At 33.5% G+C, this 13207-nt stretch overlaps 4 protein-coding genes across 5 annotated transcripts; 1 reads left to right on the top strand and 3 right to left on the bottom strand.

Moving 5' to 3' along the window:
- Window positions 1-1105: 1105 nt before the first annotated feature.
- LOC110420031 (small ribosomal subunit protein uS14z/uS14y/uS14x) lies at window positions 1106-2075 on the bottom strand. The gene is made up of 3 exons (XM_021433186.2): window positions 1915-2075; window positions 1416-1515; window positions 1106-1301 (listed from the first exon to the last, which is right to left on the bottom strand). The coding sequence occupies exons 1-3, from the start codon at window positions 1974-1976 to the stop codon at window positions 1293-1295; spliced, it is 171 nt and encodes a 56-aa protein (XP_021288861.1). The 5' UTR covers window positions 1977-2075; the 3' UTR covers window positions 1106-1292.
- Window positions 2076-3152: 1077 nt separating this feature from the next.
- On the top strand, window positions 3153-4539 carry LOC110422489 (histone deacetylase-like protein). The gene is made up of 4 exons (XM_021436433.2): window positions 3153-3259; window positions 3409-3554; window positions 3888-4013; window positions 4138-4539. The coding sequence occupies exons 1-4, from the start codon at window positions 3224-3226 to the stop codon at window positions 4316-4318; spliced, it is 489 nt and encodes a 162-aa protein (XP_021292108.1). The 5' UTR covers window positions 3153-3223; the 3' UTR covers window positions 4319-4539.
- A 280-nt stretch (window positions 4540-4819) lies between these two features.
- On the bottom strand, window positions 4820-8021 carry LOC110426891 (uncharacterized). Its single transcript, XM_089785359.1, has 15 exons — window positions 8010-8021; window positions 7885-7897; window positions 7554-7671; window positions 7316-7396; window positions 7105-7187; window positions 6912-7018; window positions 6718-6828; window positions 6371-6480; window positions 5907-6123; window positions 5752-5829; window positions 5604-5657; window positions 5434-5523; window positions 5261-5338; window positions 5050-5130; window positions 4820-4855 (listed from the first exon to the last, which is right to left on the bottom strand). The coding sequence occupies exons 1-15, from the start codon at window positions 8019-8021 to the stop codon at window positions 4820-4822; spliced, it is 1269 nt and encodes a 422-aa protein (XP_089641485.1).
- Window positions 8022-9201: 1180 nt separating this feature from the next.
- Window positions 9202-11424, bottom strand: ERV1 (Erv1/Alr family protein). 2 transcript variants are annotated; one of them, XM_021435399.1, is made up of 6 exons: window positions 11150-11424; window positions 10830-10904; window positions 10660-10707; window positions 10331-10395; window positions 9693-9770; window positions 9202-9487 (listed from the first exon to the last, which is right to left on the bottom strand). In XM_021435399.1, the coding sequence occupies exons 1-6, from the start codon at window positions 11336-11338 to the stop codon at window positions 9373-9375; spliced, it is 570 nt and encodes a 189-aa protein (XP_021291074.1). In that variant the 5' UTR covers window positions 11339-11424; the 3' UTR covers window positions 9202-9372. The 2 variants fall into 2 exon arrangements, with proteins under 2 accessions (XP_021291074.1, XP_021291082.1); XM_021435407.1 differs by having other exon boundaries at window positions 10830-10901.
- Window positions 11425-13207: the final 1783 nt, after the last annotated feature.

Genomic DNA, 13207 nt, shown 5'->3' with positions numbered 1-13207 from the left:
TATGGCAGGGCGCACAACTGCTAGTGCCCGGTTACAGGCTAACCTGGCTGAAAAGTGAATGATTCAGTGAACCGTGATCTCTTATCCTCAAAAAATTACTGGTAGATTTAGCTGCCATTAATTTCAACTATGCCAAAATCGGAAACTACATTTTTTCTCTCTCCTCATGCCCAATATTAGAGATATAACTTGAGGATGAGGATGGATGAGACCTTCCTAATGCAAGTCTAATTGCTTCTCCTGCTCACTTTAGGTTTACTAAGCATGCAATGAACCGTTTACACCTTTGCCGCATCTTTCCTAGAAACAGTGCCTGGCAGACATGTTCTACTCAAGTTTTGTTTGACCAGAAAAAAATATTTTCGTTTACAAAAACTTGGACCGTCGGAACGGCAATCAAGCAAAGCAATCCTTTGCATAACCCAGCCTAATGAATTTGTACTGCCATCCAGAATATAGCGTGCCCTGCCCTCTTAGGCACTTCTTCCCGTCATTTCCATCATTGTAACTCAATTTGCATGTTCTCTTCAAACATCGCACTCAACAAGGTCAAAAGTTAACCAGTATTAGAGTACTGGTAATGTTTGCCAGCCTAAGCTCCTCCTTAAATTGGCCACAAAGATCCACACGTTTAAACATAGAAAAACAAAGACATACTATCCTGTTCACTTTACATCTCTTTCTCCAAACCCAAAAGTTCAAACAAAAGAAAGAATCTGATCTTCAGGTATTCATGGCGAAATGAAAAAAAAATGGAGATAAAACAGGAGAAGCTGCCTTTTTTACAAGAAACCTTTCAGTTGATGAGAGAATGGTACTAAAACTACAGCCACTACTCATGCCCACATTGCATGATGGCCCAAAGCATCAACAATATCTTACATAAGACACTACAATTTCTAGAGGATACAACTTAATGAGTGATGAAACATTTCTAAATTTTCAGGTATCAAATCCACAGTGGCAGGTTTTGATGCATTACATCCATACACTACCAACTTTAAACCTCTAATTCCATTTAAAATTCACATAAAATACCAATAGTCAACAAAATCATCACACTGCAAAGAACAGATAACTAACAAGAAAGATATTAAGAGATTACTAAACAAAAACAGTATGATTACTTGATTGAAAAACCAACAAAGTATTCTTAGTTCAACAACCCCTTAAAGGGCCACAGTAAATTAACCAAAAACAGAACATCATATTAAGTTCATTAAAATTCAAAAACCAAACTAAAATGGCTCATAATGGACGAATTCCTTCCTACTTCACACCATTTAAATTCTTCAGCGGTACTGCAAAAAAGAACAAAAATGAAAACACCCAGAGGTTAAGAAACTATTAATAGTAAAAAAAATTATAAAACTTAAGGAACTACAACCATCAGAAGAGTAATGAAGAGGAGATACCTTGATAAATCCAATTTCCTTTGCATTGCTACGGAAGCACTGTCTGCAACACATAAGTCCATACTTCCTGATGATGGCATGGGGGTTTCCGCACACACGGCTATCAATACGAAACAATAATTATAAGTACCACAAAACAACCACTACTGCAACATGAAAGCACCACAAAATCATTTAACCAAGACAAGACCAGATTTCAAAAAAACCATGGGCAAAATATTTCAACATGCTACTCCCAAAGTAATTCATAGCAATCTCAATCTAAGCAAATTTCATGTCATTAAAGACCTTAAGCACAATGATTAACATGATATACCGTTGGATCAGGCACTTGGAAAACAAAAGACAAATTCTCTTCCACTACGTCAACATATTATATGCTAAAAAATAACATCAAACAGAAAACTAAGCACTACAATAAAGATTCAATAATAATAGTCTTCTCCTTCTAAGAAATCCAAGAAAAAAAAGAGTGGAACGAAGGAAAGAAAGCAAATACCAGGCACGAGAGCCAGGGCCGTAGGTTTTGGGGTGAGAGTTCCAGACGTTAGAGTGACCCATGATGGATTAGCCGCTCCTCGATCCAAGCTCTGAAAGGCAAAGGGAGGTGGCCCGAGAGCAAACTGCAAATCTAGATGACGCGGAATTGTTTTGCTTGGCAGGAATAGGATGGTATTTATAGACGGCTTCCAAAACCCTAGTTTTCCTTGTCTGGTGGATGCCGACTTGCTTACCAGTGCAGCGGTGGTTTAATTGGCCCATCAAGAAGTACTTAGGCCCAATAAACTATAACCCGTGACCCGTTTTCCTTGATAGGTGGATACCGACTTGCTTGCCCGTGCAGCAGTGGTTTAATTGGCCCCACAAAGTACTTAGGCCCAATAAACTATAACCCGTGACCCGTTTCGTTTTTTTTTTCTTTTGCTTTTTTTTAATTAACCCCAAAAATGACAAAATTAATTATAAATAAATAAATAAATTATTTTTTAAAATACAATTTGTCACTATCGTAACTCAATTACAATCATCTCCTTAATCCACTCAGTATCACTAATAAGATTATATAAATAATCATCATGATTTATCCATGGTAACTAAGTAAGTAACTCAACATTGCAATGCTCAAACTTTGAACATCTCAAATTAGAAATTACTTTAGGGTTTTCGGTTTGATCACATTTAGTGAGCTACTAGTTTTGGAATTTCAATTTCATGTGCATTATGTTCATCAGTAAAGATTTTTTACCCTTCTTAATGGGTAAAAGATAAGCAAACAAAGCGTGGATATACTTTTTTTAATTTTTTTTATATTTGTAAAAAAAAAATGAAATATAACTTTAGTGTAAATTTAAGCCATTTTGTTCTCAACAAATCTAACAGTATTCAATTTAAAACGTAGCATTAATTTAAAAATTAACATCATATTTTAAATAAAATATTTATAAATCAAACATTACGAATATTATTTATAAAATTTTAATATACTAGTTCTCATTTATATAATAAGTACATTATCATCTAATTAAATTGAAAATTATCCAGATTTAATGTATTTATAAACTTAGTTATTCATGAATAAGTTATTGGTAAACATGAATATAATAAATAATAAATAATGTTTAGTAGTTCTAATAGTTTTTTAATGAATAATGTTTGCTGTTTTCCCAAGAAAAAAAATAATATTTACTAATTTCAAGAGTATTAATTTATTACTTTATTTTGTGTCTAGTACGATAAATACCGATCTCCAAAGTGAAGACTCAGAATACCAAAGGTGGAAACTGGAATCGTCGGGCAGTCCTGTATCCATGGCGGACCAAGCGGGCACTTCCTCTTCTCACCTGGTAATCACCAACTATCTCACTGATTAATCTGCAATTGAAAATACCGGCCGACCCATTTTTTCTTTCATAACTACTATTCAATTATTTTGAGTATTTTTTCCGGTAGTTTCTTTCAATTTCAACGGTTCCTGATTCATCTACGTTTTCAGGAAAACGTTCTTGAAGAAGACGATGATTACGACTTAATATACGGCGCTGAATCAGGATGGGTGGAAGCAAGAACGCAGTGTGATCACTTGGCTTCTTTATCGTCTGATCTCGCTCACATTCCAACCCCTAATACTCCCTGCAACAGGTTAGCCCTCTATTCTCTGAAACTCTTAACTCTATTGTTATTAATTTCATGTCTATGAACAATCCTATCTCTTGATCAAACTAAGTCTTTTTTTTCTCCAGAAAGTTGGGTGTAGATATTTGGTTTTATTCACATATTTTTCAGCCATTTCCTGGGATTAAATTAACTTATAGTGTAATAAAGTAGTTAATGGTTTTTTTAGCATTGGAGCTGCTAAACCATCTTTGAAGTATGCATTCAGTGCTGTGGTTAATTTGTGACTTTGATGGAGATTCTTAGGGCAAGATTACATAATTCTCTTCCTAATCTTCAAAGCTTTTTACACTTGACAAGGTGCCAGCACCCAAGTGAGAATTGGTTGTGCCTATGCTGTAAGGATGTGCTATGTAGCCGTTTTGTGAATAAGCATATGCTTGAGCATCATAAGCAAACAACCCATTGCATAGCGCTAAGCTATAGGTATGTATTTAGTATTTGCTTTCCCTTTTGCTTCTCATTTTGCTTTCTTCCTTCCTTGAGAAGATGCGTTAAAGTTGGAAAGGTTTGTGGGTAACTTTGTCATGGTTGTGTGAAACGATCCCAGTGACCTGTCAGTTTGGTGTTTCGCTTGCGATTCTTACCTGGATGCTCAAGTGATTCGGCAACTGCGACCTGTTCACGAGACTGCATACATTCTGAAATTCGGTGAAGCCCCTCCACATCGGTCTGTTGAATGCCCTCAGTTAGAAGATAAACAGGCCAAGGATATGCCATCAGGCAGTTGAATCTCATGGTACATCATGGTTTTCTGACCCCTGCTGTTTTGTATTTGGGGTTGTGTACAAGGGCAGAAGAAGGTTGGCTTGGGATTGAATGAAAGGTTTCACGTCGTCTTTACTAAAATTTAATACAAAACTAGCTGAATTTCTGTATGATTTGGTCTGATTTTATGCGATAGCCCTTTATGAATGAGTTGAATTTAATGATAATTCCTAACAAAAGCAAATGTCCAGACAGTATGTTGTGCTGACTACTGAGGAATATCAAACATGGAGATCTCAACCGAAGAACTCAATAAAGTTGCTGTTGATATAAGTGAATAGGATTCCAACCGCAAATTTATTAAATGTCTTTGCTTTTTCTAAAGGCACTTATTTTATTTGTAAACTAAAATAATAAAATCTATTTAGAGTAAATACAGTATCAATTCGAAAAGAATTAAAAAAGTTCCTACTGTGAGCATTAGCAGTTGCACTTTCAACTATTCTTTGTCAGGCCGCATCTCTTCAATCATCAACAGCTAAGCAGCTAATGGCCTTTTCCTGCACATAAAGGTTGATGCAGCCGACAAGGGAAAAAAAATTAGAAAGATCGCTCAAACAGCACAGTTAGTTAAAAAAATTATGTATCTTGGGTTGCTGAAGTGCATTGAACAAGAGTGCTAAGACATTCCTTATTGACCCTCAAGACAGCCGTTATTTTCTCATTTGACAAACATAATTTAGGAAAAGAGTACCTGTTGTGATATAGCTCGCTGCTTGTTCAGGAACTTGGTCCTTGTCTTGCTCATGAGAGAATTAGGAGACTTGGTCATTTTCTGAAACCAAAGTGGGAAATGTAAGAATTATCACAGTCAACAGCTTTGTCATCCATGAAGGAAATAGGAAAAAATAAAAAACCACAGAATTCTAGTTGATCAAGGCCAAGGCAAAGAAAATCTGTCCTACCGTCTCCAGCTTCAATTGCGAAGAGCTTGTGTGTGGTTTCGCTCTTAGAATCCGAGGCAAATAAAATTCAACAGTGACCTACAAGGTTGGAATAATGAATCTTACAGCATTAGGATTATGGTGCACAAATTGATACATGACAAATTCGAATTTCATTTCACGAACTACTTAACTTCTTCTCTCTCTGAAATGAACGGCATATTGGCTGGGGGAGGCCTTTCTTTAGGCAGAAGCTCAAAAAGTTCATGGAAGTTTTCATTTTCCTGTTTATAGAACAAATACATTGAGCAAACGAAAGAAAACTGTGATCAATGGAATGCAGAGTGTATCAGTTTAAACTTACCATCATGTGGTTGATAAATCCATCTTTTCCTAGAAATTGCTCCAGAAAGTTTAACTGTAAGATTAATAGAAGGAACAAATTCAATGGATTAGTTTCATTCTTTCAGAAGACTTGCTGACAAATCTGAAGGTGTCTTAACATTAAATACCTGTATTATCTGAGACCATGTTGATAAAGTGACCTCATATTCACCAATCTCGACATATATATCTGGACAATTCCCTTCCTGATAACAGACGGTTTTAGTAGAATCAGTATCCAAAATAATTCAAAACATCTGATATGGCATTGCTTGTCAGTTACCTTAAAATAATTTAGAACATTTGATATATCATTGGACTGGCTTCCCAGTTTGTCAATAATCTTGTTCTTCTCTTCTTGCTTTTCTGAAGTAACACTTTCATGAGTTGTGAACTTCTCCAAAGTGTTGGTTTCAAATATCAGAGCTAGAGCCACACTGGCTGCTTTACGGACTTTTTCATCCTTATTTGCTATTAGGTCTGAAAAATATGAAATTGCCCTGCATCCATTAACAAAACCACCAATGTTACTTTAGAATAAGTTTGCAGCCATGTTAGGATTACTTTAATTGTGCCCTCCAACAAATGCAGGTTTGAAATTTGAAAACTATTTAGAGAATGGAAGGCAACTAGGGGCGCTGCGAGAAAACCATATGGGAATAAAGACGAAACCCAAAATAGAAGAACAAACTCCATATATAATCTGACTAGGCACAAGAAAGTTATAAAGATGTTTATAGGCCTTACCCTTGCCAATACTTGTAACTGAGTCTCCATCCATCGAGGGTTGAGAGAAGAAAGCACCAAGCAGATATTGCAGCTGCTAGAATAGCTGGTGGGTGTCTACTTGAATCCATCTGAGATGAAAATAAATTTTCACTTTTAACTTTGCGATGATATATTGAAAGTAAAAGGACCATTAATTGTATATATAGAAGTAAGACTCAAGAAGCTGGGTACATGGCTAACAAATTACAGACTCGTACGAATGGAAATTAAAGCGAGTTAAACATGCTTAATTTATGTGGTTAAAATCTCTGTCTTAATTAACAAAATGAGGACATCTTTAAGAGGATATAAGATGGAAAACATACGCTACAGTCGGGATTAATGAAATTCCATATCAATAGCATTGCTTGTTCAGTCTCATCTGTGTAAATATCTGCGGTGAAAAAAGCTGCCATGGCCAAGGAATGTAGTAGTGCCTGCAAACATATTTACAAATTAACCCATCAATATGGATCCTAAAATCAGAGAAGCATTAATCTCAATGTTTATCTTTTGCTACCTTCGAGTCATTAGACTTGGTTTTGAGAAGCTTGGAAAGTGCAGGAACTGAATCTCTATACACTTCCCGTGCCTTGTCCGGGCAACGAATTACCATTGCGATCAACCCTGTAAAAATATTGGCTTACATGAGAAAATTAAGAACTCGTATTCTAAAAGTAAAGGCGTATGTGTTGTTGCAAATCAAAACTAACCAATGGCCTCTGTTGCTAGGCGTAGCTCTTTAGCAGATCCTTTCTTCATGACCTTGAAGCATTGATATAGTAATGTAATCGAACTGCAAGAAAAAGAAAAACAAGGCAAAATTAGTTGAAGAAACTTTCGTTGCTAGCTAATTTATGTTCTTTCCATCTTTCTTTTTGTTTTTCCATTGAAAGACTGATGCATTGCAAGGAAAGTACGTACTTCTCATCCATAAACTCATGATCTGGCTTGATATTTAAGGTTTTAACAATCGATGATAGTGCTTCCTCTCTTTTGGGAGACCTGCATTAACAACAATTAGACAAAAAAATAATCAAATTTTTAAGTGGTTACTACTAGAATATATACGTAAAATATAATTAATTACTATTAATAATTATTACACCAAAACACTAAAGAATGTTAAGAGAACAAACTTGAGTTAAATATATATATAGACCTTTTCTGAGGAAAGCAACTTAGCTGATCTTCCAGTTGCAACTTGGATAAATTCTTAAAATTGTCCATACTGCCACTATCATCGTCATCGTCACCATCATCAACCCAATTATAAGCACCTGCAGGTTTTCCATACCAATTAGCTTATTGAAGCAATTAACCCAGCTGTCTCATAAGCTGGCTAGAGATAGGGGCCGGGTTGAAACCACACAGCTCACATGTGAAAGGGCGGAAGCTCAAACACACATAAAATATTGAAGTATATATATCTCGGGTCGAGACTGAAAAAACAGAAGCCTAACTTTCATTCGATTACAAAGTCATATATATACGTATGGCACATCCCTGAAATTAAGTAAATGAACATTATAAATTAACCCAGACACATGGAACAACATTGGAGTAAGGGGAGCAGCATGGCTATTTTCACACTACCAATGCAGGGCAGTTCACGTACCTGCTGGTCCATTCAAAAGTTCATCAGTTTGGTGCTAAATATATATTGTCAAACTGATCTCAAAATCCAACACCTGATCAAGCAAATACATAGCAATGGGGGGTGGGTTGTATATAGGTAGCTAGATAAATTCTTGTGGTTCAACATCTTTTCTATGACTTGGGAAAACAAGCATCTCAAAAACGTAATATTATTTTTTGTTTCTACGTAAACAAATTTCTAAGCCAAAACTGGAATCTGTCAACTTCTGTTTGTAACGCTCTAAAGTTTTCTTGACATAAGAACGTTAAATTATAGCTAGTCAAATCTCGGTAATGCTTCATACAAATTGTTAAAAAGAAAACGGAAAAACTTAAACCTCGTCGCCTCATTTTTGTTGATCTATCGGAGAACTGGAAACACGGTTTAATTCTTTGCTGCCGGTCGAAGCTCGGAAAGAGTTTTGCTTTGCTGCTGCTAGAAGCTCAAAAAAGCTCAAACTCTTATTCCCCTGTTGTTCTCAGCAATCACCTGCACGTTGGATTGCAGGAGATAGGATACCTTACTTATATAGGCAGGCTATAGTAAAGCGTCTTGGTTTGCATGGCTTCTTATCAAGAGTCGAACTTTAATTTAATTTAGGATTTCGTTTTTCTTTTAGGGTCATATTATATATTTTAACTTTAAAGATTTAAAGAAACACACACATAAGAAGCTTAAAAAGTTAAAGAAATTACAACTGAAATTAGGATTAGTTAGATATTATAGTTGCATTGGATAATTAATTAGTGAATTTGTATTTAAGACTGACAGGCATGTATAGAGTTTTTGCAGTACCACTTAATTACAAAGTACTAATTTATAAATGCGCAATGATAAAAATTTAATATTTTCAAAATAAATATTTTTAAAATTGTGAATATTTATTTTTGAGAACTCTCAATTTTTAAGTTATTTATTAACAAAACGAAAATATTTAATTAATTCATAACATTTAAAATCTATACATTTGGTTAATTAATGTACCAAATTAACTATTTAAAATTTTTCATTGAAATTGACATTCATTATTGATAAATGAACCTTTCAATGAACTAATTAAACATGTTTCTTAGATTGAAATTTAACCTTTTTAATGAATTTAAATTATGTTTAAGATCTCGTTAAAATTGATTAATTCAATTAAATGATCTATCGCACTTAAATAAAAAAGATTAATAACAATTCTTTTACACATCGAACAATTTATAGGTTGCGACAATAAAGATGGTTACTTGAGCTAATGTCCAAATAAATATAAGAATTACAAAATTAACCGCCACCCTTTGTTGAATATGAGTATACTCCAGGGTTGAGGCCATGACTGCTCTTTTAATATGTCTATTCAGAATTCAATGTGGCTAGTTGTAGTTCCTTGTAAATCACAGGCGCGCTGCTCACACTCCAGCTTCCCCCACCTTGCCTCCACTCGCTCACAAGGGAATATCAATTTACCAAGGCTGTTGGAAATAACCAATGTCAAAAGTCAAAACTAACTAGAATTAACCTATAAAAATGGTCAAGCTGATATTGCTCAAAGCTAAAGGCAGATGCAAATTCGGAATAATCACTAGCGAACTGTTGCATAGGCAACTATGCTAATTGATATGCAAGCATGAGCTGCAACATATTTCTCCTCAGCTTAAAAGAGAAGCTAAAATTTACCTTCTGTTAACAACATTGTGCACGTGACAGAGCCATTGGGAGAACTCATCATGAGATCCAGCCTGCACCGGGTTTGCTCTGAGAACCATGCATGAAATATATTCGTCAGTAAAGATTAAAATTAATAACATTAAAGGAAGTATATGGAAACTACATCTATAGAAAGAACCCTGACCCAAATTTTTATTGAAGACAAAAGAATCTAACATTGTAGAACATTATGAATAAACAGGACAAAAGTATAAAGGACCTACTGACTTCTCTCCTTTCCTCCCAAATGAATGATTGAGTATAATCAAACAAACAAAGCAATTAAAACATCCAACAGCTATCAATTTTGATTTAGGAAGGGCTTGACTTTGAAATTCCATCATATTTCATTCAGCAGTCCCAATAACTTCAGGACTTGACTATGTTTGCTTTCTTCTCCTTTTTGTTGTTGGCTTTTATTGCAAATACTAATGCTACTTCAATTTCAAACCCGGATGGGGTGAGATGCAGAATAGCATCCTGCTGCTATTTAGCAGTCCCTTTCATCATACCATCCTGAAAGAAAGGTGAACAGAAGTGGTAGACTAAGATTCATAAACTGGAATCTGCCACCAGAGAAAGGAAGTGGAGAAGACAAGAATATATACCTCAGAACTTCTTTAAAGTGATCTGCGCATTCCTTGCACGGGTACATTCGAGATAGTATTGACATCTGCTAGCCAAAGAACTTCTTATGAGTCCTCAATCATCAATAAGGACAACAAGTTACTTCTATAACCCAGTTTTATTTCTCCTTACAATTCCTGTATGTAGGCAAGTAAGGTTTAATTAACCTGACCAGAGCTTTGGCATGTTTGGAGTCTTTGGACTCAGCTCATTTCATTTTTAATCAAAATTCATATCGAGCTTGAGCTTAAAAATTACAAGCTTGATTAAGGTTAAGACTATAGATCTTTCACCAAGCATGACAGAGTACCAGCTCTTTTACATCCTTCTTTTGCTGCCTTGTTGGATTTTCAGGATACTGGGAGAAAAAAAAAAGAATAGGTTAATAAGCTACATTCAAAACAATCAGTCTAAAGACATAGACATAAGAACTGAGAAGCAGAAGAGAAAAACAAAAGTAGAGGTAATTAATGAGAAGACCTGAGCAGCCAGAGTGTGAAGAAAAGTCCAAGTAGCTCTTCCAAGTTCTTCTCTAGTAACAGGTGCAGCAGACTTCTGTTAAAGAACGATAAATCAATATTCAACCAAGCAGGCTAATTTTATAGAACTACAAAATGGGTCTCACAAATGAAAAACCCTGACAATAAGAAGCTTGTATACTAGAAAAAGCCGTGACATGGGAATTTCGACAAACAGTTAATAAGCAAGCTACGAGCAACGTAATTGACTTTTACAAGCGTCCAGATTGGTACCAAGTAAATAAGCATATGAAAGATGGAACCATGGGGAATGGCAGGTACCTTGGTAGTAGTGGCAGGGTGGTAGTCAGCGTTTGCTCCTGATGATGAGAGAGAGACGAGAGGATTTTTCTTGGTGGGCGATGGATCGTGAGACTGTCGGGTGAAATTGGCAAGGTGCGTTTGGACACAATTCGAGAATCTTTCAACGGTTTGAAACAAAGCTTGGATTGGTTTTGGATTTTCAGGCATCTTGCTTGACAGACAGACAAAGGCGGGAAAACAAGAAGTTGGACGTTGAAGGTACTGTTTGGGTACTTCTCTAAATAACTGTTCGAAAAAGGGCCAATGGCAGCTTTCCTTATTGAGAAGGTAACATAAGATTATTATTATTATTATTATTATTATTAAATTTTTAAAAGACTATTTGTTTTATTATTGTTGCTACACATTAGGTCGAGATTATAAGAATATTAATTTTTTTACATAATATTTAAAAAAAATTTTAAATTATTTAAAAAAATTTAAATAAGTTTTTATATTATTATTATGATCAATCAAGTTTTTATATTTTTAATTTGAGTCAAATAAGTCTTTTTATTTTTATTTTAAATCAAATAATTTTTTATAATTAATGATTAATTTAATCAAAATATCATTTATCATTTTATATTATATGATACTAACGTAACATGTTAATATGTCATAATTAAAGATGATTTGATATATTTACATATTATAATTAATAATGACATGGCATGTTAATTTAATATTATAATATGATTATGTAATATTTTTTACTTTCTATATCAATATCATATCAGTGCCATGTGAATATAAAATAACATATGATATTTTGATCAATGATAATTAGTTAATAATTAATAATAAAGATTTATTTAATCTCAAATAAAAATATAAAAACTTGATTGAATACAATAAAAGAACAATAACTTATTTAATTTAGAAACTTATTTAATTATTATCTCTAATTTTTTTATTATTCTTATAAATCTACTTTAAAAACACTAATTTTTTTTCATTAACTAATTTGATAAGATGTTATCCAATCTTATATTTTTTTATTTTTTATTAAAAGGAAAATCAACGTCTAAAAATAATATTGAAAGTTAAATAGTCATTATTTAAATAACTTTATGCTTAAAAGTAGAGATGTCAATATGGATGTTGGGTCAATCCATTTTTACATGAACTATCAAAACCCCAATCCCATCCACCCTTAGTCAACTCATGGGCTGGGTTAAGTTAATCCACTTTTTTTTTTCAAAAAAAAAAAATCATTTTCTCAACTTTACCTAATAAACTTTTTATCAATAAAATTGTTGCATGATTTAATCTATAAATTGAATAATAAAAATATATTACAACCAAATAAATTATACTAAACATAAATAAGTAAATAAATTATATCAAATATAAATAAAGTTTCAATCTTTAGTACAAATTACAATCCTACCAACATAAGTACATAGCCAAATAAATAGAAACTTTAAAACTCATTTATATCCTCTCAAGTCCTCATATTTAAGCAAAATATTTGAATCTTGTTTAGGCAGTAATAATGTTTTAAGGTCTAAATTATTATTAATTAACATTCATTGCTATAAAAGAAAAGGAGATAATGAGTTTTAATCTTAACCAAAATTATTAATTTGACAAGCAAAGATTTAAGACATTGAAATATATAAAACAAACAATACTATTGATAACTAAATTATTAATTTTATATAGCTAGATATATAAAATTATTAATTTATTTTTTTCTTATGACCCGTACCAACTCGAGACAACTCACTGATCAGTTGGATTAGCCTATCTAGACTCATTTTTAATGTGAGTTTGAATTTTCATACCCCAACTAATCCCACTTTTAATAAAAAATGAGTCAACCAATGGACTAAGCTCATTTTGACAAGTCCACTTAAAAAGGAGCATTTTATTTGTTATTTTTTTATTATAATTTTGAAATTGTTCAATTATAATTAAGAGTGTGTCAATGACTACTTTTTAATCGGTATCTTGTATTACTCAATCCAATTAAGCAAAATTAAAGTATCTTATAATCGGGTTTGAGTATTAAAACTATTACTTGTCGCGAGT

This window comes from Theobroma umbraticum, unplaced genomic scaffold (assembly GCF_002168275.2).
Source record: "Theobroma umbraticum cultivar Fairchild unplaced genomic scaffold, ASM216827v3 scaffold_30.0, whole genome shotgun sequence".
Taxonomy (NCBI): Eukaryota; Viridiplantae; Streptophyta; class Magnoliopsida; order Malvales; family Malvaceae; genus Theobroma; species Theobroma umbraticum.
The sequence above is the reverse complement of the archived record's forward strand: the minus strand, read 5'-3'. Positions and strand labels throughout refer to the sequence as shown.

Excerpts from the sequence above, each read along its gene's own strand:
- ERV1 (XM_021435399.1), bottom strand. The coding sequence starts at position 11,338 with ATGCCTGAAAATCCAAAACCAATCCAAGCTTTGTTTCAAACCGTTGAA. Across the intron at positions 10,708-10,829 it reads TTCACACTCTGGCTGCTCAG|TATCCTGAAAATCCAACAAG; the intron begins GTCTTCTCATTA and ends TTTTTCTCCCAG. Across the intron at positions 9,771-10,330 it reads CACTTTAAAGAAGTTCTGAG|AGCAAACCCGGTGCAGGCTG; the intron begins GTATATATTCTT and ends CATGGTTCTCAG.
- LOC110420031 (XM_021433186.2), bottom strand. The coding sequence starts at position 1,976 with ATGGGTCACTCTAACGTCTGGAACTCTCACCCCAAAACCTACGGCCCT. Across the intron at positions 1,516-1,914 it reads GGCCCTGGCTCTCGTGCCTG|CCGTGTGTGCGGAAACCCCC; the intron begins GTATTTGCTTTC and ends TCGTATTGATAG.
- LOC110426891 (XM_089785359.1), bottom strand. Across the intron at positions 7,019-7,104 it reads CCTAGCAACAGAGGCCATTG|GGTTGATCGCAATGGTAATT; the intron begins GTTAGTTTTGAT and ends ATATTTTTACAG. Across the intron at positions 6,124-6,370 it reads AGTTACAAGTATTGGCAAGG|GGCAATTTCATATTTTTCAG; the intron begins GTAAGGCCTATA and ends TAATGGATGCAG.
- LOC110422489 (XM_021436433.2), top strand. The coding sequence starts at position 3,224 with ATGGCGGACCAAGCGGGCACTTCCTCTTCTCACCTG. Across the intron at positions 3,260-3,408 it reads GCACTTCCTCTTCTCACCTG|GAAAACGTTCTTGAAGAAGA; the intron begins GTAATCACCAAC and ends CTACGTTTTCAG. Across the intron at positions 4,014-4,137 it reads TGCATAGCGCTAAGCTATAG|TGACCTGTCAGTTTGGTGTT; the intron begins GTATGTATTTAG and ends AAACGATCCCAG.